This window comes from Symphalangus syndactylus, chromosome 2 (assembly GCF_028878055.3).
Source record: "Symphalangus syndactylus isolate Jambi chromosome 2, NHGRI_mSymSyn1-v2.1_pri, whole genome shotgun sequence".
Lineage (NCBI taxonomy): Eukaryota > Metazoa > Chordata > Mammalia > Primates > Hylobatidae > Symphalangus > Symphalangus syndactylus.
The window spans coordinates 5,024,248-5,045,867 of NC_072424.2; the positions used below are offsets into that span (position 1 = coordinate 5,024,248).

The following is a 21,620-nucleotide window of genomic DNA, read 5'->3' on the forward strand; positions in this document are numbered from 1 at the left end:
AAGTGGCTATACTCTGCACAGTAGACCTTAGAGGATGTTTGGTTTGAGTAGTGAAAGTTCCTAACAAAAGGGGAAGTTTGAACATCTTTACGTTAATGCAAAACAAAAACAAGTCTTAGTCAATGAAAAAGAGTCAAATGAAGTCTCTGTGCACCGTCTTGGGAAAGCTGTCTACTTTGCGATGCCATCTGTTTCTAAAAAAGATTTCCCTTGGATATTCTCAATTTTAAGTCACCTATAGGTTGACAAGTCCAAGAATCCAAGGGAGCTCTCTTTAGTTCAGAGACATGAACCCAAGGCTCAAGACCCTGAAGCTTTGCTGCAGTGTTGAGTAGTAAGAAGACCCTGGTATGGTTTTTTTCAGTGAGACTCAAGGGCAGTTTCTCTCTAGCGTCATCTCCAAAAGACCTAATCTTTAGGTTCTATGTGATGGAAGATCTGAACATTATCAATTGGTGGTTCATAGAAAGCCTACTTCAACTGGTGGAAATGTACATTTGCAAAATGCATCAAAGCCTTGCATTGTTGAGTCACATTAGAGCTAACAAGTACAGGGAATACACAACATTGTATTATCAAAGGAATAGATACTCCAGTAATTATTTCATAAGGGGTTAGTTTGTGTTTTCCCATAGGGGTTAATCTAATTACCATTAAGGCTAGTGGTAAAAACTTTTGACCAAGATAAAACACTTGACTCTGTTAGTTTAACTAATTTTAGCTTCAAGATACCATTAGTCCATTCAACCTTTCCAGAGTAGTGAGGATGATAGTGCAATTGGGTTTGCAAAATCTTATTAACTTGTCCCATAAAGTGAGTTGTCCAACAACTTTCTCCAAACCTGAATTTGTGGCTGTAATCATTGTTTATTTGGAATATTTTGGGTCAACAGTGTCCTCCTTGGGCACCATTCTCCTCAGCAGTGCACACTCTGCACGGCAAATGTGCACACACAGGTCGATACGCATCCTGACGTTAGGAAAGGATTACTGTTAGGGTTTTGGGACTCAGACTGGCTTCCCTGCTCCTCGGCTTGCAGACGGCCTATTGTGGGACTTCACCTTATGACCATGTGAGTCAATTCTCCTAATAAACTCCCTTTCGTATATACATTTATCCTATTGTTTCTGTCCCTTTAGAGAAACCTACTACAAATTCCCCATCTCAATATGTTTCTGACACTGAAGTGATGTGATCCTAGATGGAAAAGCTTTTCAATAATATGAAAGTTATGTTATAACTTAATATTAAAGTAAACATATATTTAAAACCTCTCTCTGGCTGGGCACGGTGGCTCATGCCTGTAATCCCAGCACTTTGGGAGGCCGAGGTAGGTGGATCACCTGAGGTCAGGGGTTCAAGACTAGCCTGACCAACATGGTGAAACCCTGTCTCTACTAAAAATACAAAAAATTAGCTGGCATGGTGGCAGGTGCCTGTAATCCCAGCTATTTGGTAGGCTGAGGCAGGAGAATCACTTGAACCCAGGACACAGAGGTTGCAGTGAGCCAAGATCACGCCACTGCACTCCATCCTGGTCAACAAGAGAAAAACTCTCAAAAAAAAAAAAAAAAAAAACCTCTCTCTGTGAGAATCACTTGAACAATTAAGATATTCCATGACTTAATGTATAGTTAAAATAATCATGTGATGATTTATTTATATTCTGGGAAAATATTTATTTTCAAATACTCATATGCAAAGAAAGGAATCAGTTTGAGAAATCCTGACCTCAAACAATTCAAAAACTCGTTTGAAAGCGGAGGATTCAGGGTATCCTCCACAAACTCATGAGCGGGGAATGACACAGAGTTTGTAACGTGGTGGGATACAGCCAAACCCGATATGTGTAGGGCTGAGGTCGATATCCTTTGGGTCAATGAGAGGCTTCAAATTAAAATGCTGCAAAATGGCACACAACAATAGAAACAACTCCATGCGAGCCAGGCCTTCTCCAGCACACACTCGTTTTCCTAGAAGTAACAATGGTATTGATGAGACACTGAGGGAGTTTCAGAGACACGACACTGTTAACAGTGAGACTAGGGGAAGTGGGGAGGAGGAGGCTGTGGGCAAACGGCCATCACAAGGCAGGACTCACCCCTCTCTGCCTATTAAAAGAAGCACAAAATGTACTTGAGTGGAAGAATACCAGCGACACTGACTAATTCGGGGACCAGCCTTCATACAACCTCAATTATCCAGAGCTCAACTGCAAAAACCGGTGTTAAGTTGGGAAGACCGTGTCTGTCCAGTAAAGAAGGCACCCCCAGTGCTCACCGGTGATGCCTACATGAGGGAAGTAGTGCCCTGTAAAAGTATGGAGTTGGTTGTATGATCTTCCCACAACAATCCCTAAGATGAGGCTCTGGGAAGGAGGACAAGTGCCTCAAAGAGAATCACTGAGTCACATCCCAGGAAGGCTTTGATGCTTCCTGTGATGATTCTAGGTAACCAAAGGTTAGGTTTTGTTTAGTAGCTCTGGTTTAAAATTAGGGAGAATTGGGTAATACGGCTTTGAGAGCTTTTCACTAAGTCTTGTTAAAATAGAAACAGAATTTAGCAATGAATGATGTAAAATATCTAGTCTTTGGCCTAAAATGTCTAGCACCTACAACACTTCATTCCCAGGATTGCTGCTAAAAGATGTTATGTAACTTCTCTGAACAGGGGAGAGCACATTTGGGTCATGTTGTCAATAGAAACAGGGCACACAGTGAGGTTTGGGGTCTCAGTGGGTGCCTGGGACCAGGGCAGAGCACATGTGGAGTGGAGATGAGGAGTGTGGGCTGCTCCTCAAGGGAAGGTACTGCCTCTGATCTTTCTCACCTGTGGAAAATGGCTTGAAATAGTCACTGTACTTGAACTTCCCATTTTCATTCAGGAAGTGTTCTGGCTTAAACTTTTCTGGATCAGGAAATTCTTGGTTGTCATACAAAACAGAGTCCAGAGTTGGCACTATGACTGTGCCCTAGAAGAAACAAAGACTGTCTCAGTGAGTCATGTTAACAAAATGTGGGCTTTCATCTGGAAACCCCCAGTGAAGAATGTTGTTTTGAATATTATGCTATATAGGATAGTATATTTCCAGTTGAAGGAGTTGCTTAGTGAAGGATTAGATAGAAAGCAGTCAGGGGTCAGGTCTAAGTGGAGATGAAAGCCCTAATCTTCTCACAGGATTAACCCAGGGCTGGTTGTGATAGTTTGTTCCTGGCATTAGAGTTCACTACAGTCCCAGGCACTATCTGCTGAGGCTCTTTTCCAGATTTCCTCCACCTCTCTGGTCACCAGGCCAATGTGAGCACTCCTGGAGATGCAGTACCCCACAGGGTGGGAGTGGGGCCAGCCCCTCCACTCAGTGACCCCTGCCAAAGGGAAGGGTCTTGGGGCCCCCATCCTGCTCCCTGGCAGGAAGGCGATTAGCTGATAGGATGGTGTTCATGCTGTGTGCTGCAGGCTCACGCCTGACCTTGGGGATGAGGTATCCTCTGAAAATGGTGTCTCGGGTTGCTTCATGGGGTAGGTTGGAGGGCACGAGAGTGATGAACCGCTGAATCTCATGCACCACAGCATCCATGTAGGGCATCTCTTGCCTATCCTTGGTGGCAGGGATTCGGCTTGGCCCAATCACCCTGTCAATTTCTTCATGGAGCTTCTCTGCCAAGATATGAATGGGACAAATTTCAGGGATTGGTTCCCGGCCAGTTGGACATCCACCCATCATCCACCCATCTATTCAATCACGCTTTTATCCATCTGCCCACCTACACATCCATCCACCCCTCCATCTATACACCCCTCCATCCATCCATCCATCCTCCATCCATCCACCCACCCATCCATCCACCCACCCACCAAGCCAGCCAGCCATCCACCCTCCCATCCACCCACCCACCCATCCATCCAACCACCCATCTATCCACCCGCCCACCCATCCATCCAACCATCCACCCATCCACCCATTTATCCACCCTCCCATACATCCATCCACCCAACCACCCATCCACCCATTTATCCACCCTCCCATACATCCATCCACCCAACCACCCATCCACCCAGCCATCCCTCCATCCACCCACCCAAGCATCCACCCACCCACTCATCCATCCAAGCATCCACCCATACATCCATCTATACATCCAGCCATCCACCCATCCACCCACCCATCCATCCATCCACACATCCATTGACCCATCCATCCATCCACGCAACCATCCATCCAACCATCCATCCATCCATCTATCCGTCCATCCATCCACCCACCCATCCGGCCATCCATCCACTCCCCTACCCACGCAGAAGATGTTTATGGAGCATCCTAAGCAGTGCTTAAGTTTCCCTAGGTCCTTTGAATTACTAGAAAATGCTCCAAAAACTTAGTGAGAGCTAAGCTCTATGAGGTTATTTACAGGATGTTTTGGCATCCATTATCTTAGTTGATGATGGCTTATTCAGTTCTCTTCATGTCAAGAGCAGAGAATAATGAAAGTGTTTTGGAAATTTCTTCTGGGAGGGTACTCTTTGCATTGATAATTACCCCAGGCTTGTTTATTGCGTGCTTCTGAGTATGAAGGGGGTTTACAGAACAGAATCAGACATGCAGGGTCTACTTCTTGAAGTCTGAAAGTCTCTGTCTTTCTGACAGAGGTAACAGCTGCCTTGAGCAAGTTGCCTAGCCTTCCCCTGTTTGGAGTTTCCCATGGAACATCATCATATGTTGAGTGAAAAAACCAAGCTGCAAAATGTTATGTACAGCACCCAGGTAAAATATTAAACACATACAGCAATAATATGAATATCGTGCCGATAATTAACAACTATTAAAAGTGCAAAACCACACAGCAATTCTGGAGCCATTTCTGGTGAGAGAGGTGGGGAGACGTGAGGAGGTGGACTTTGGCTGGCTCTGTAACACATTTTCTTTTTAAGAGCTCTGATGTAAGTATCGCAAAATGTTAATAAACGTTAAATTTGGCAATGGATATATACATGTCAACCATATTTATTTTCCTTTTGTCTATATTGGAACCTCCTCATAAATAATACTTTAAAACATTTTTTGAGTCCATTGTTCCCCTAGTGCAGAGTAGTCAAAAGTTCTCTTATAATCACTGCAGATCCATAAAATGATTCCTTCCCTAAACTTTTGGCTCCTTCACCCTTCACATTTCCATGTGATTGAAAAAGCAAAGGCCAGGGATGGGGCATGGTGGCCACACCTGTAACCCCAGCACTTTGGGAGGCCAAGGCAGGAGGATGACTTGAGCCCAGGAGTTCAAGACCAGCCTACGAAACATAGTAACAACTTGTCTGTACAAATTTTTTTTTTTTAGACTGATTCTTGCTCTGTTGCCAGGCTGGAGTGCAGTGGGATGCAATCTCGGATCACTGCACCCTGTGCCTCTGGGGTTCCAGCGATTCTCCTGCCTCAGCCTCCTGAGTAGCTGTGACTACAGGCGCATGCCACCACACCCGGCTACTGTTTTGTATTTTAGGAGAGACAAGGTTTCATCATGTTGGCCAGGAAGGTCTCAAACTCCTGACCTTGTGATCGCCTGCCTCAGCCTCCCAAAGAGCCAGGATTACAGGCATGAGCCACCATGCCCAGCCAAAATAATTTTTTTTTAATTTTTAATCAGCTGGGTGTGGTGGTGCACACCTGTGGCCCAGTTACTTGGGAGGCTGAGGTGGGAGGATTGCTTGAGCCCAATAGGTAGAAGCTACAGTGAGCCGTGATTGCATCACTGCACTCCAGCCTGGGCAACAGAGTGAGACCCTGTCCCCTCAAAAAAAAAAAAAAAGAAAAAGAAAAAAGAAAAAGGAAGAAGAGGAAGAAAGGAAGAAGGAAAGAACAAGAAAAGCCCAGGGTCTGACCCTGGATCCATCACGTGTCGACTTTCTTGGGGGAAATAACTTCATAGCCTATATACCTACTTTAAGGAACTGACGAGCCTTAAGACCACAAGTGACCATTAGCAGCAGCTTCATGAGGAGGGCGACACACACCACTCAGGCTGTGAACTGCCTCGGGCAGAGGCTGCCCAGCCCTGTTTCCAGCCCAGCAAGAGGCAGGGGCTCTGGGCCCCCCGGCACTCTCCAGCCAGGCTGCAGCTCCCTTTCCTCCCCTTTACTTGGAGCCAGCCCTGACTGGCCTGTTTGCATGCGGGTGCCCTCACATCACCTCTACTTGGCCCAGATGGGTGTTTCTCAGGGCATGACCCTCTGCCCCCCTAGACCCAGACCCTTCACACCTCCTCCTGCCCCAGGTGCCGCTGGGAGGAGCCCTGTGGAAGGAATGACGAGGGGCCAGGGCAGCTGTAGCTGCTTCTTCCTGGACTTCCCTCCTCACGTCCGCATTTGAGGAAGACACCCCAGCAAGGACCCTCCCCTCCAGCTCCAACCTCCCCACCTGCTCTGCCTAGAAGACCAGGTCATACTCGGGGGAACTGGGACATTATCTTCTCTGTCATAAAGAGGTTATTTATGGGGCAGAATCAGACCCTGCCACCTCTCTCCACTCTGGTGTTGGGATGTTCTTTTCTGCAACCAGGGGCCTCCTAGTGGGGTATGGACCAACCAGTGTGCAAGAGTGCCAGGTGTCCTGCACAGACCATAACATCTCCCCTCAGAGCAGTGCATCCAGCCATCTCACCACATCACCATGAGGGTTAACAAGCAGCTTCAAACAGAAAGCTGCAGCCTAAAATGTGCAAGGCTGGCCATCCAGGGAGATGCAGCCGCACGCACGGTGTCCCTCCAGTCACTTGTCTACCTTCGATCTCAGGGTATTTCATGAGAATCAGGAGCCCATATCTCAGAGTTGTGCTGGTGGTCTCTGTCCCCGCAAAGAACAGGTCGGCCACAGTCACGGTGATACCGTCCATTGTGTACAAGGGCTCTGCACTGTGCTTTTCCTGTGATGCCAGAGACAGACAGGAGGAGAAGGGGCTGCTTGTCTCCTTTCAGCACAGAACCAGCCACCTCCCAGCTCCACAGGGACACAGGAGACAGTGTCCAAGAGGCTCTCCCAGTGGAACTGTGACTTGGAGCTGCGACAGACAGGGTCATCTCCACCTCACAGCCAGGGAAACTGAGGCTCCCAGGAAATCTGCTGAGGGCAGGCCAGGGCTCTGTCTCCCTCCACAGCATGAGGGCCATCCTGGGAGAGGTGAGATCCCCCTGACCTTGGTCACAGCTCAGGCAGGAGCTAAACGGCTCCTGCTAACCCCTCCTGCTATAGGGCTAGTGTCTGCTGCCACGAGGGGCCAAACTGGTGGAGAAGACGCTCAGACAGCCCCCGGGAAATCAGTGTGGGCTCCACATTTGTTCTTGAGCCACAAGCCATAGGAAAGGACAAGACAAGGATACAAGAAGCTTCACCAAGCTGGGAAGGGGGCAGGGGATCAGGATCCTGGGCGCCTGCAGGTGGGTGAAGCTGGGGAGGCCTGGAAGTCCTGCAGCTGCGCACAGTTGGGGAGTACATGCCCACAAGGAAGCCTGAGGGCTTCTCCCCACACCAAATGCAATTCTCAAAGTCTGCAGACTAGAAAGGGTTGAGCAGCAGGGCCTGGAGAGAGCTAAGCGTCCCGCCCACGCGACCCCAAAGCCCCAGGCCAGCTTGGCAGCCAGGCAGGCTGACTTGCGTCCCGTGGTCATGCTGAAGCCAAGAGTGTGTGTACGAAACTCAGAGCATGCTGCGGTGGGAGGTCCGGACACCAGCGAGTGCAGGTCACACTGTAAATCTGAAACTGTGCATTCCCTGCCCACCCCGGAGAGCCCACATCATGGGAGGGCCGAGCCTACCTTCTCCATTTCCACGAGCAGGCAGTCGGTGAGGTCCCGGGGACAGCTGGGGTCTAGAGATTGATGGTGCTCCTTCACCCTTTCAGACACATACTCTTTTACTTCAGCCACATTTTTTATGACTTTTCTATGGCTTCCAGGCAGGTAGCGTAGAAAGCTGGGAAAATTATTGAAAAGCTAGAGAGGGAAAAAAATATTTTACTGCTTTTTTCTGGATGCAATCATTGTTTATTTGGAATATTCTGGGTCAACAGTGTCCTTCTTGGGCACCATTCTCCTCAGCAGTGCACACTCTGCAGGGCAAATGTGCACACACAGGTCGATACGCATCCTGACGTCTCTGGGGGGAATATTTGGGCTGTCTAATCAAACACCCCTCAAAGCTATGTTCTTTGGCTTTTGCAGTCCTGTCTATCACATATAACCTGAATTTTCCTCCTTTTTCTAATGTAAACTCTACAGTTGATGACTGATGAAAGAGGAAAGTGGCTTCACCTGGAGCCAGGGAGTGCTGAGTAGGTAGAAGTTCTCATTAAACAAATACATCAGCCTTAGAAACTTCTCATCATTGTAGTCAAAATGCTTGCGGAAGAGGATGTCGGCTATGACGTTGCAGGGCGCGCAGCCGATGAGGAAGGTGGGGTCAAAAGGCTGGCCTAGAAAACAGGCAGTCGGGGCAATCAGAAGATGGGGGCGAGCAGACTCCTCCACCTGCTCAGTCACCCGCTGAGGTTCACCAAGGCCTGTGAGAAGGTGCCCTGAAAACTGCCAATTTACGAAAGATAGTGAATGTCTGAACCTGTTTGAGTTTCCTTTGCTTTTCGACAGTATTTAGGATACAAGTCACGTGTTTAATGGCCACCCTTGCGCCCTGAACTGTGTAGCTGGAAACTAGAGTTGTAAAATGCAGTATCTGGGGACTCACGGGACCCTCTCCTCGTCCGTAGGTCCCTGTGGTTCAGATGCAGTCTAGGAGTCCCAGCCAGGGCTCCCCGCGCTGCTGGTCTGCATGAGGACTGGGCCCTGCTAGGCAGCAGATACACACCTTGGGTCTTCCTGAGTGCTTCCAGCAGGAAGTGGGCCTCCCTCTGGATCCGGCTCTCATTGCCCTGTTTCCCCATCCCATAGTTCCGGAGGGTGGTCAGGGAAAACCGCCGGATGTCCTTCCAGGTAGGTCCATTATTAAAAATGATTCCTAAGGCAGAGGGGCCAGCAGAAGGTTATTCTAAATACCCATTTTGGGGAGAAATGGGCTACAGAGGGCCTTGGAGAGCAGGGCAGGATTTACAGGTGTGTAAAGAAGTAACAGAGGGGGCAGAGGGACAGAGAGACAGAGGATGTCCCAGCCTGGGAGCTGCCAGCACCGGCCACTGGTCAGGTTCTGGGGAGGAGCCTTTCTGAGGTCCTCACAGTCTGCACTGTGGTTTCTTCATCACACGTAGCCTCTCCTGGGTGCTCTTCTTCATGCTGTCAATTTACCTTCTTTCTTTTTCCTTTCTGCTGAGTCTTCCCCATGCTACATAAAACCACATATGGCCACTCCAAGAACATCTCCCACCTCTCTCCTGTCTATCGGCAACATTCTTGAGAAGTCATTCATTCTGTTCTCACAGATTGTTAACCCTCATACCACACACACCTCAACTTGCAGCTTTCCGACTCCACAGCAAGTTTCTTCACTAAAATCTGACAAGTCACACAAGTCCCTGACTGTGCAAAGCATCAGAGCTGGGAAAACCAAGAACTGTCCCTTCTGCGCCCTTCTGAGCGGTCAAGGCCTGACTCTGCCCTGTCTCTCCTCCCAAGAGTTGCCTGATGGATCCTCCTGGGAGTATGAACACATTTGGAATCAACAAATCTAAAGCTAAACTTTTTATTCTTTAAAAATGTTCACATATTCCCACCCTTATCTCGACTAACTATAAATCTTTTTATTTTCTCCCAGATAGGAACCTTGAAATGATCCCTGTTCCCCTGCACACTTCCAGCCACACCCCCTTTACACCTCAGGGGCCCCTAGCCCCTCTCTCCCTCGCTCTCTGTCTTCCTCTTATCCATCATCACTTCCTCAATAAATACATTTTTGGTACTTCCTGCATATAAGACATCCTGCCAGCTCTGGGCAGTCTGTGGTAAACAAGGGTCATGTCCTATGCAGCTTCATTAGCTGATTGACCACTGACCACTCCTGGGAGGCGCCTGCAGGGTGCTCAGAAAGTGCCTGGTGAAGCTGCGCTAGTGTGTTCCAGAAGCAAGGCCGTCCGGCCTGAGAGGGGCGGGGGGCACATGAGATGAGGTGGGTGGGGCAGGGGTGCAGCTGGACTGAGGGTTTCATTTCATCCTGAAAGGAGGGGAGGAAGGGCTGAGGAGACAGGTGGGACAGAGGGGCAGACATGGTCATGTTGAGTGGAGGGCATCCCGAGATGACCCATTTAGACAGAGTTCAACAGGTTAAAAATCTCGCTTGGGAACCAAACTTTCTCCGTTTTATGAACTTTTTCTGTAAGTATGTCCGCAGTTCCCTTGACACATTATCACACAGCCTGTGCTCGGGATTGTGCCAATAAGGGATATTTCTACCATTGTCCCTCAAGGGCCAGGTGCAGCCCATGCCCAGGGCTCGGCTAATTTCCGCCGGTCTGTGCCCTGTGGGTCATATGAAAATCAAACTTCAGAGCCTCCAGGCAGAGGCAGCAAAGTCCCCTTGAGCCCCATCTGTGTTGATGTGAATTCCGCTCCCCTCCCTGCTGCCTCCGACTGTGCCTTGGACCCATGGGTGGCAGAAAAGGGCTCCCCGGAACCAGAACTGAGCTCCTCAACCACAGACCCCCAGAGCCTCCTCCAGTAATGCTTCTCCTGTGTTAACGACAACAACTGAGATGGTTAATTTCGTTTTTGGCAACCCCAGAGAAGTAAAACCCACAATGCAGAAGAAGGAAAACCAAACGCCACTAACTGTGATACAACCACCCCGTTGCCCGCTTCCGGAGACAAGGTTCTGGACGCGGTTCTGGCGCGGGAGCCTGAGCTGGAGCCGGCGACCCCCGCCCGCCACCAGCCCGCGCCCCGCAGAGCGCACGCTCAAGAGCGCGAACACCAGCGTCTGCTCTGTGCTGACGGCGTTCTTTATCAGTTCATTTAATTTTTAGATTTGTTGGCCTATTCAATGTTCACAATGTTCAGAAGCGTACAATAGGGCAAGTGCACGAGCTCACCGATTTAAAAATTCCACACAGCATTGCAAAGGTTTTCTGGAGCCTCGTCATCAAAGTTGACCCAGGAAGACGTAGAGGCTTCCATGTGGGACACTGTGTTATTTCTAGTCTACTTTGAAACCGCAGGGCAGGGAGGGAGGAAGGAGAAAGCAGCAGCAGGCCAGGTCTGCAAGCAGGAAGGGGGAGCCGGCCGGCAGCCGCCGCCTTGCTGGGGTCTGAAGCCAGGAGGCTGGGAGAATGCGCAGATAAAGACGAGCCAGACCTCCAGACCCCGACCCTCCCCCCCCTAGAGAGGGAACAGGCCGCTTTCTGGCTATGCTGAACTCGGGGCTCTGGAGACAGGAAGCGCGGAGGAGGCGGCGAGGTGAGGCTGGGAGATGGGATTTCAGTGGGTCTCTTCCCCCTTCCCGGTCTCAGGACATCCACCCCAGCGGGACATCAGAGGCTCCCTCTCTGGAAGTCACCAGCTGCAGCTGAGCAAAGCCCTGAAGCGAGCAGTGTCCGCAGCTTGCGACGCCTCAGCGTGGGTGAGGGGACCTCGGTGGACGAAGCCACCTGTCCCCAGGCGGTTGAACAGGAGGGGAAAGCGCTCCCAGGAAGAGCCTGCGGGCCCAGAGGCGGAACGCTGGGGGTGGGGGCGGCGACTCCCGCTCAGAAGCAGCCCCGCCCATCCCCGTAAACTCGCCCGCACCGTCGCCGGGAGGCCGGATTCCTGGGCGACTCAGTGCGCCTCGGGCCGCAGGCAACGCGCGGGCGCCATCGCCCTAATCCTGGTACCATCCTTGGGATGCTGTTACTGTAATATTACTGTTGGTTTAGTATTTGGCCATCGCCGACGTGGCTACCGCCCGTAACCGTCCCGGGGCGTGTTATGCGCCCCCCGCCCCGTGCCAGGGACGCGGACTCACCCCTGTCCTTGTGCGCATGGAACGCGGGGAGGTCGCCTCTGCCCGAGAACTCGTCCTTGTGGTCCAGCAGCGCTTCCTTCACCGCCTTGTAGCCGTGCAACACCACCATGCGCTGCGAGCCCACGTACAGCGTGAACACCGGCCCGAAGCGCTGGGCCAGCTGCGGAGACCCGAGGCTGGAAGTCAGGCCCGCGGCGCGGCGAGGAGGGGCGGGCTCTAAGCCACACCCCTGCCGGGCGGGTATTGCTGTTGCTCTAGAGAACCCAGAGGGATGTGGGGAAAGGCTGTCTTTGTACAGCCCGAGGTGGGGGAGGCCCTCCCCACAAGAGGCTGCTGCGTCTGCAGGGCGCTCGGGGGGCTCCAGCTGCTCTGCTCCCCCCCCGCCTGGACTCGGGCAACTCCGCGGACTCCGGCTCCTCACGTCCCTTCCCTCAGGCGCGCCCAGCAACCACCCCGTCCTGCGCCCCGCAGAGCGCACGCTCCAGAGCGCGAACACCCAGCGCCTGCTCCGTGCTGACGGCGTTATCAGTTCATTTAACGTTTAGATTTGGCGGCCCATTCAGTGTTTACAACAGTCGTAGGCGGCAGGTATTGGTGCCACACAGGCTGGCCCAACACTTCACGTTTCAACTCGTGCTTTGGCAAACACAGGCTGACGCCCGGCGGGTGCGCATCTGGCCGCCAGCCCGGTTATCCTGGCGTCGCAGCAGCCCGGCCCCGCCGGCCTCCCCATCATCAGCCCCAGGACAAGGCACCGGCGGGGGCCTCCGGGGCCTAGCACGCAGGCTCCGGGCTCCAGCTGTACCACAAGCGACACATTTTGAGTGTCACTCCAGGATGCTATCAATTCAGTTAATTCACAACAGGCTGGTATTGAACAACCACAATCTGTCTGCAAATGAGTTGAATACACACATACCAGATACAATTCCTGAGTTATTCTCCCTAAAATCAACACTATTTCTCTTACCCGGGTGAAGGACTTGGGAATATTCTTCAATTCCAACTGGAAGAGGTTCCCGATGATGGGAAGTGGGAAAGGGCCTGGGGGCAGATTCCAGCTGCTGTGCACCTGCCTCCACATGGACACCAGCAGGAGGAAGGCCACCCACACCAGCAGGGCCACGGTGACTCCGAGGGCAGACATGGTGCCGCTGGGGTCCCGCTGCCAGCCTGGGAGGACAATCCTGTGGACACGCAGGGCTTTTTATCATGCGTTTTGAGAAGGAGGGTGACCCACCAACCAATGCCTTCTTGCTTCTCATCTAGCCCAAATTGCTAGTTTATTATTAGCTGCTGTTGGCCATCGTTTCAAAGGCTGATTCCCGCAATGGTGGCCCCCAGGGGTTCCAGTCAGTGACCTGGTGAGGATGGAGTTGGGCTGTGTCAACACCCTGGTTGCTAGCACCTGTCACTGTGCCAGCAAACACATCCAGGGACATGTTGCCAACCCATAGTTAAGAACGCGGGGTGAGGTACCGTCCTGCCCTTTGCCACTGGTTAGACAAAGGGGAACTCCAGCCACATTGCCATGAATTTGTTTGGAGCAGGGTTTATGTAATACAACACCAACCACATGCCAACCACCTCTACACAGGATACTGGCCCTCCAGGTGCAACAGCCTCTTGATGTCTGATGAGGAGGTTTGTCTGAGCAGCTCCCAGTAGTACCTGAATCACCACCTGCCACATGAATGGGGCCAGAAGGAAAATTCAACATCGGAATTCGATTCCACTTTCTCAAGTTAACTGGAAAATTCCATGGAAGAAAAATAAAAGGAAAGAAAGAGTCAACCAATTCTGAGAAAGTTAATCTCTGTTTTCATTTTTTTTAAAGGTATATATTCTGGCTGTAGAAAATTAAGAAATATTGTTCTTTGGAATTATTCCAAATTTAAATTCTTAAAAAATTACATTAGAGTTTTATTGGATTTGTTTTACATTAAGGTAAATTTGGAAGATGATTTTAAAGACATCTTGTCTTTGTTGATCCTGGGACACAGTGGAGCTCCACATTGACCAGCTTCTTCTTTCATGTATTAATTATTTTCTTCATACAGGCCCTCTTCCACCTTCTATGAAGGTAGTCCATAGGTATTTTGTGGAGCTTTTTTGTGTGTGTGGTTAGAATGAAGAGAATGTTTTTCATTCTGTCTTCTAACTGGCAATATATAGAAGTTCTTAATTCATAGGTTGCAATTTTGTACTTTTATATAAACAATGAATCTTTATGTATAATAGAAAATATTATGAGAAATGAAGAAAATAAAAATCATTTATAATCCAACCAAATCACTTGTGGATTTTGAGTTATGCCACTCTATACTTGTATTTATACAAAAATGAGACTACATACTATATATTGCATTCTAACCCAGTTTTTCTTTTGACAATTTATTAGCCACATAAGCAAGTCATTGGTTGTGCTGCACCTAACACTGCACCTCTCCTGAACCAAGAAGGGGCATTGGCCTCTGGCAGAAGCTTCAGTGGCTTTTGCTTCCCTCTGGTTTTTTGCACCCCTGGAGGTGAGAACTGACAATGTAGATTCGACTGGCTCATGGGTGGGTTAGCATGCCCCCTCCTCCTGTCTTTCCTTTCCAGTGGCCAGTGTGAGGTGGCAGGGACAATTCCCTGGGCACAAACAGCTGTCCAGACCCCTGCACCCTGTTCTCCTGTGTGGGCCCAGCCAGGCCTGGCCGGGAAAGACACCCATTGGGGTCCACAAGTTTCCTTGCTTACTGGTTCCTTCTCCTAGTGCTTGAGAGCAGCAGAGTCAGCTCCCCGCAGACTAAAACTGAAGCCTTGGCTTTGGTGGGGTGAGAACAGGACGCATCAGGGTGGAGAGGCAGAGCAGGCCTCTGGCTCCCCTGGGCTGAGGACAGCCTCGTCTGTGCAGCTTACCTGGGTGTGCACATCCCAGGCGGGACCCACGTGCCCTGGAAAGTCTGTGCCTCACAGGGATACAGCTGTGGTCTGAGTCCTCTGGCCATAATACTGTTAGATGCCCAACCAACATCAAATTTTATGTACTGGAACACATCGTTTGAAAATAATGACATTTCTGTGTACTTCTTTTCAGAAGCCGGGGCTTTTATTTTTTCCATCTGTCCCATTGGCAGGACACTCTAGGACAAGGTTAAATAATCAGGATGACAGAGTGTGCGTGCCTGTGCCTGTGACAAGGTTAAATAATCAGGACCCCAGAGTGCCTGTGCCTGTGACAAGATTAAAAATCAGCATGACAGAGTGCCTGTGACTGCACCTGTGACAAGGTTAAATAATCAGGATGACAGAATGCGTGTGTGTGTGCCTGTGCCTGTGACCAGGTTAAATAATCAGGATGACAGAGTGCCTGTGCCTGTGCCTCTGCCTATGCCTGTGCCTGTGGCAGGGTGTTCTTCAGGCTTCCGTCACGTCTGCTGTTGGCTGGGTGTGGCAAAGAGGTGACTGTATTGGGACAATTTTCTTCTTTCTCTAGATAACTAACAGTGTTTATCAGGGATGAGAGTTGGGTAAATGAAATCTCTTTTTGATTGAGACAATCCTGTGATTTTTCTCCGTAGACCTGCTAGTATGATGCTAGAAGAAAACACTGTCTCACAATGTACCATAAAATTACCATAAACTTTTATATTGTATCATAAAAGTACCTCATAGTTCTACATCACAACCAACTTGTTCATGGAGTGATACTCTTTTAACACTCTAAGGATTCAACTTGTTAATAGTATTTTTAGTAATTTTGCATCTATACCCACAAATAAAATCGGGCTATAATTTTTGTGTTATATTAGGTTCTTGCATAAAAATTGCACTATTCTAGAAATCATTGCAAAACCCCTGTCTTCTCTGTGCCTGGGCATACTTTATACTGTAGGGGAATTGTCTGTGCTTCAAATTTTTAATAGAACTCACTAGTAAAGCAATATAGAGAAGATTTACTGGAATTAAATAATTGTTTATAAATATTAGAAAGATAATTTTACTTGGAGAAGTAAAATATTTCCTTTTAACAAATGCAAACAACACAAAAGTGGGTGAAGTGGAAACTGCAAGTCACAAATTCACCCTACAAAGGCAGCTTCCATATTTTAAACCCCACTGAGAAGGAAAAATTCTGCTAATTCTCTTTTTATTATTTGCAGTTTTAATTTTGTACCTACTAAAATACTTTTTGGTACTTACTTTAATTCTGTGTATAATGTGCATTTGAGTTACTAGTGTTCTTTGACTTTGACCCAAGAGACTTCCTTTAGTATTTCTTATGACAGGCTTATGAATTCTCTCGGTGTTGTGTATCCAAGAATGTCTTAATTTCTCTTTCTTTTTGACATTTGATCTTAGCCAAAAGGCTAAGACATATTTTAAATTTTAATTAATAAATTAATGGGGGAGGGTACCAGAAAACCTGCTAGACAAATTCTAAAGAGCTGTAATACTTCTCTCTTTTTGGAAGCATGTTTTCTGGATACAGAATTCTTGGTTAGCAGTGTTTTCCTTCAGTGCCCTAACTGTGTCATCTCCCTGCCTGCTGGTCCCGTGGCTTCTGGTCAACAAGTGCTGTTATTTTATCAAGGGCTGATTTACCTGACGACTCATTCGGTTTCGGGTGAACAGGTTCCTGCTATTTTATCGAGGGCTGATTTACCTGTTGACTCATTTTGGTTTTGGGTGAGCAGGTGCTGCTATTTTATCGAGGGCTGATTTACCTGACGACTCGTTCGGTTTAGGGTGAACAGGTTCCTGCTATTTTATCGAGGGCTGATTTACCTGACGACTCATTTCGGTTTAGGGTGAACAGGTTCCTGCTATTTTATTAAGGGCTGATTTACCTGACGACTCGTTCGGTTTCGGGTGAACAGATTCCTGCTATTTTATCGAGGGCTGATTTACCTGTTGACTCATTTTGGTTTTGGGTGAACAGGTGCTGCTATTTTATCGAGGGCTGATTTACCTGACGACTCATCTCGCTCTTGCTGCTTCCAGGACTCCCGGTTTCCCTTTGATTGTTTGACTACAGTGTGTGCAGGTACAGCTCTCCTTTCATTTATTCTATTTTGAGAATAAATGACAATAAATGAATATTTATTTATTAAGCTTTTGGATATGTAGATGGATCTTTTTCATCAAATTTGGGGAATTTACACCCATTATTTCTTCAAATAGTATTTTTGTCCCCTTATTTTCTCTCTTTCTGTGATTCCCATTGTACCTGTTAGATACCCTTGATGATGCCCCAAAGGTCTCTGAGGCTCCATTCATTTTTCAACACTTTTGCTGGTGTTCACATTGCCGTTCTGGAGGAACAGATTTTCAGAGCTTCTTATCCTGCCATTCTGGGAGTGCTTCTCTTGTCTATCCTATTTATCAGGAAAATGAGAGCTTTCCAAGAAACTTCCAGAAAATCTGAGATTTTTTAAATTATCAGTTAGAATGTCATCACTCCTCTGTGCAAGAGGGGCTGGAAAGTGGAAAGACTTTTTAAGTGAGTGTGTCAAAATATTAAGGGAATTAGGAATGGGATTGATTACTAATCAATAGTGTGTACCATACTATGGTTAAAAGTATTCTGTGTATTCTTCCAAACTTTAAAAACAATTTATATAAACATACACACACATACTACATTTTGTATTTCACAATTTGTCTATTTCGAGTTGATGAACAATTCAAATGGTTTCCCCAACTATTTATGTTACAAAAGGTGCCACAATGGTGCCCTGTAGATGTATCTTTGTTCAGACATGCACCTATCTCTGTAAGTCAGTTTTGTGGGAGTGGGACGGTTAGGTCACTGGATATGTGGACTTATAATGCTAACAGGTATATAAAACTGCTTCCTCAAAAGGTTGAAACAAAACCCCCCACAGTAGGATGGGAGTGCCAATTTCTACACATATTCACCAACACTAGATACTGTCAGTCACCGATAACTGAAAATTCATATGTCATTACTTTCATTTGCATTTCTCTGGTCAATAAAGAAGTAGAGCATCTTTTCATCTACTGATTATTTATTAGAATTTCTTTTTTAATGAAACAATTCCTTCCCTTTTCATATTGGGATTTTACATATTTCCTCTCAGATTTTAAGGACTCTTTGTCTATCAAATAAATAATAGTTGTTTTTATGTTTGATGGTTTGGAAGTTCCTCCCAGTCTCTTGGTTGATTTCCCATGTAGAAAATTAGATTTTTATACAGTTAAAATTTTCAGACTTTTCCTTTATGGCCTTTGGAATTTAGACAATGTTTTCTAAAAGATCTTCCCCATCAATTATTTTTAATTTAAAAGTCGCCTTTATGGCCGAGCGCGGTGGCTCACGCCTGTAATCCCAGCACTTTGCGATGCCGAGGCAGGCGGATCATGAGGTCAGGAGATCAAGACTATCCTGGCTAACACGGTGAAACCCCGTCTCTACTAAAAGTACAAAAAATTAGCCAGGCGTGGTGGCGGGTGCCTGTAGTCCCAGCTACTTGGGAGGCTGAGGCAGGAGAATGGCGTGAACCCGGGAGGCGGAGATTGCAGTGAGCCAAGATTGCGCCACTGCACTCCAGCCTGGGCAACAGAGCAAGACTCCATCTCAAAAAAAAAAAAAAAAGTCACCTTTAGAAAAGATCTATGTGATCTTGTCATTTCTAGGTAAGGTGCCTTGATTTCTCTGACTAGAATCATGTTTTATTACATCATCTTTTATTTTAAAAATCTACTCAGATATGTTAATATATATTAAAAATTGGCAATTAATCTTCTAATTGTATCTTTTACTGTTATAGAAACATCTTTTTGTCCCCCCCCCGATACATGTGTTGGCTTTTCGTAGTATTTCCCTGGTCTATCTTTGCTCATCATAATATTTAAAGTATCTTTATGTTATTTTTGTTATTGATAGGTGTCCTGTAAACATTCTATAGCTTTGACATAAACGGAAAGTTTTTCCTTTTTATAGGAGAATTAAACGATCATATTTATCATGATCACTAAATTTACCATGATCACTTAAATATAATGTGCATGTGTGTACGCATCTGTGTGTGCATGTGTGTGTGCATGTGTGTATGTATGTATGTATATGTATGTGTGGATGTGCGTTTCCTTTCCCTGTGTTTGGATTGATCATTTTTTGTTTGTTCTTCTTTTTGCTTGATGATTTGGAATCCTGTTGTTATTCTACCATTGGTTACCCTTGAATCTGAAAACACATATAGACCTACAGTTTTTTTATTCACTTGAATAATTTGTCAATATCTTCTGATCTGAACAAGAAGTGACCTTAGCATACTGTTCTCTACTTCTCTTGCAATACACTCTACCCCAAACCTCAGGAATTTTAGTTTCAGAATATTAGTTTTAAATTTGTTCAAATATACTTTCTTCTGTTTTATAAATTAATTTTTATCAAAGGCATTCACATTTTCAGCCACCTATCGAGTGATTATTTGCCCTCAAATATATGCTGTACCAGTCCCTTTGCCTGTTTCTTCTATATCAGATCTTGTCTTCCGTGGATTCCTGCTCCTAGACACACAACATCTTCCACATAAAATCAGGACCCAATTTTATGTGGAGAGGGTGGGCTGCACGAGGAGGTACACTTGGAATGCCCACCTCCCTAGGCTACTTGACCTCCCTCCATAGCCAAGTCTCTTCAGTGGCAGATCACGTGGCAAAAACATGTTGTCAGACTGACAGCGAACTTGCCTCTCCTCCCTTCACACTCACAAATAGTAAGCACAAAACATCTCAGAAGTGCTCTAGGAGGATAATCAGTAGCCATAAACCCTTGGACCACAGAGCTACGAGGTAGAAGAATATTACTCTTCTGGGCACCCAAACGGCTCCGGATAAGAAGGGAGGAGAATACGGATGGGGCTGAAAACATGCTCAGAATGGCTGATTTGAGGGCCTTCCCCTGGAAACTTCCTCTTGTTTTGTATTGTCAAGAAGGTTGAGAACCTTAAAACAGACATTTGTGTGGGCAAGTATCTGATGTTCGGTGCCATACTTCACTGGAAATAACGACCTTGACAAAAGCCAAACATCTGTTCCAAGTAAAACAAAAGCAGAGAACACACAATCTCGCCGCGTCCAAAGGGCAAGCCACGCTGGTGCAGGAACGAAGCCTCCCGCCTCAGAGGACGCGGGGCTCTGTGCTGTGTCCTGTCTCCTGTCAGCCGGCTCTGCCCACACGCCGAGCTGCGGTCAGGGCTTCAGGAGCGAACAACCCGGAAGTGGCCGCGCCGCTGGGTGGAGGAGGGCGCCTTCCCGCTGCGGTCAGGGCTTCAGGAGCGAACAACCCGGAAGTGGCCGCGCGGCTGGGTGGAGGAGGGCGCCTTCCCGCTTCCGCTGGGGCTGCAGCTCCCTGAGGCCCCGAGGGGACCCCGCTCGCCTGGGCCCCGCCCACCAGAGGGCGCCAGAGAGAAGCCACCGGGGACGCGCCTCCGCTGTTTCCCTGAGGCTCCTGGTACCCCGTTGGAGACACAGGAAAAAACGTGTGAAAGGCTTCTGTAAATTATCAAGTGCGGTGACGTATGAACACCAGGCAGCCCACTCCGAACCCCAAACAACATCTCACTCAAGCTGCGTCTACCAGAAGCTCTCACTTCCAACTGCCTCCCTCCAGAGGTGGCCGCTGTCCCGAATTTTGCTTTGAATGTTCCGTGATTTTCTTTTTTATATTGTGTAATTGGATTTTTAAAGGGATTTCATAACATTTATATTCCCTGAGGCTTGAATTTTTTTGCTGATCGTTTTTCGTTACCACGCCGTGAGGTGTTGCTGCAGTTCCTCGACTTTGTGACTCCACAGATATGAATATGTGGCACTTTGTTTAACCACTGTCCTGTCAGATTATTCCCAAGGTTTTGCTACTGCAGACTAGGAACATTTTTGCACATGATTCCTGGAGCACTGTGTAAGAATATCTCTAGGCCAAGTGTATACCTGGGCAACCTAATATACATGGAACCAGATTGTTTTCCAAGTATTTGAACCATTTACCTGCTTCCAGTGGTGTCTAAGTGTTCCTGTTATTCCCAACAGTATGTACTAATAAATTTCTTAATATTTTCCCATTTAGTCAATATAAAATGATATTTAACTGTGGTCCCATTTTGCATTTCCCTGATTATAAAGTACAGAAACTTTCTCTCCCTCTCTCTGTCTCGTCAGAATTATACACACTCTTCTCTGAAATGCCTACTCATGTATTTTATGTATTTTGCTCTCCTCTTCCCTTGGGGTTTTGGTCTCTCATTGTTTGCAGGAATGCTTTATTCTGATCCGTCCTCAGTTCTATGTGTTGCAATAATTTTTTCCATTCTTTAGGTTACTTTTCTACACTATTTATGGCATTCTTTTTATCAACAGATGTTCTCAAGTTATCAGTCTTGCATTTTTGGATTAGCACTTTTGGGGCTTAAAAAATCCCTTCTTCCAGCCTGGGTGTTGGAGTGAGACCATGTCTCAAAAAGAAAAATCCTTTCCTAGCCAGAAAGATGATAAAGATAACTGCTTATTTATAAGGTTTTACTGTTCCCATTAATGCCCTAAATCTATGTAGAATTTATTTTTGTACATAGTAAGGACTAAGGAAGTTTGTTTTCCCATATAGATATAAATTGTCCCAGGATCCTGTCTCTGATCCCCAAATCTTCTTCCAGAACAAGACAAAGTTCTTACACAGGAGAT

At 47.3% G+C, this 21,620-nt stretch overlaps 1 protein-coding gene and 1 pseudogene across 1 annotated transcript; both read right to left on the bottom strand.

The window, feature by feature from the left end:
- Positions 1–847: 847 nt before the first annotated feature.
- On the bottom strand, positions 848–13,108 carry CYP2E1 (cytochrome P450 family 2 subfamily E member 1). Its single transcript, XM_055244549.2, has 9 exons — positions 12,898–13,108; positions 11,928–12,087; positions 8,850–8,999; positions 8,300–8,460; positions 7,805–7,981; positions 6,774–6,915; positions 3,471–3,658; positions 2,831–2,972; positions 848–1,974 (listed from the first exon to the last, which is right to left on the bottom strand). The coding sequence occupies exons 1-9, from the start codon at positions 13,072–13,074 to the stop codon at positions 1,790–1,792; spliced, it is 1,482 nt and encodes a 493-aa protein (XP_055100524.1). The 5' UTR covers positions 13,075–13,108; the 3' UTR covers positions 848–1,789.
- Positions 13,109–16,322: 3,214 nt separating this feature from the next.
- On the bottom strand, positions 16,323–16,371 carry LOC129478097 (uncharacterized; annotated as a pseudogene).
- Positions 16,372–21,620: the final 5,249 nt, after the last annotated feature.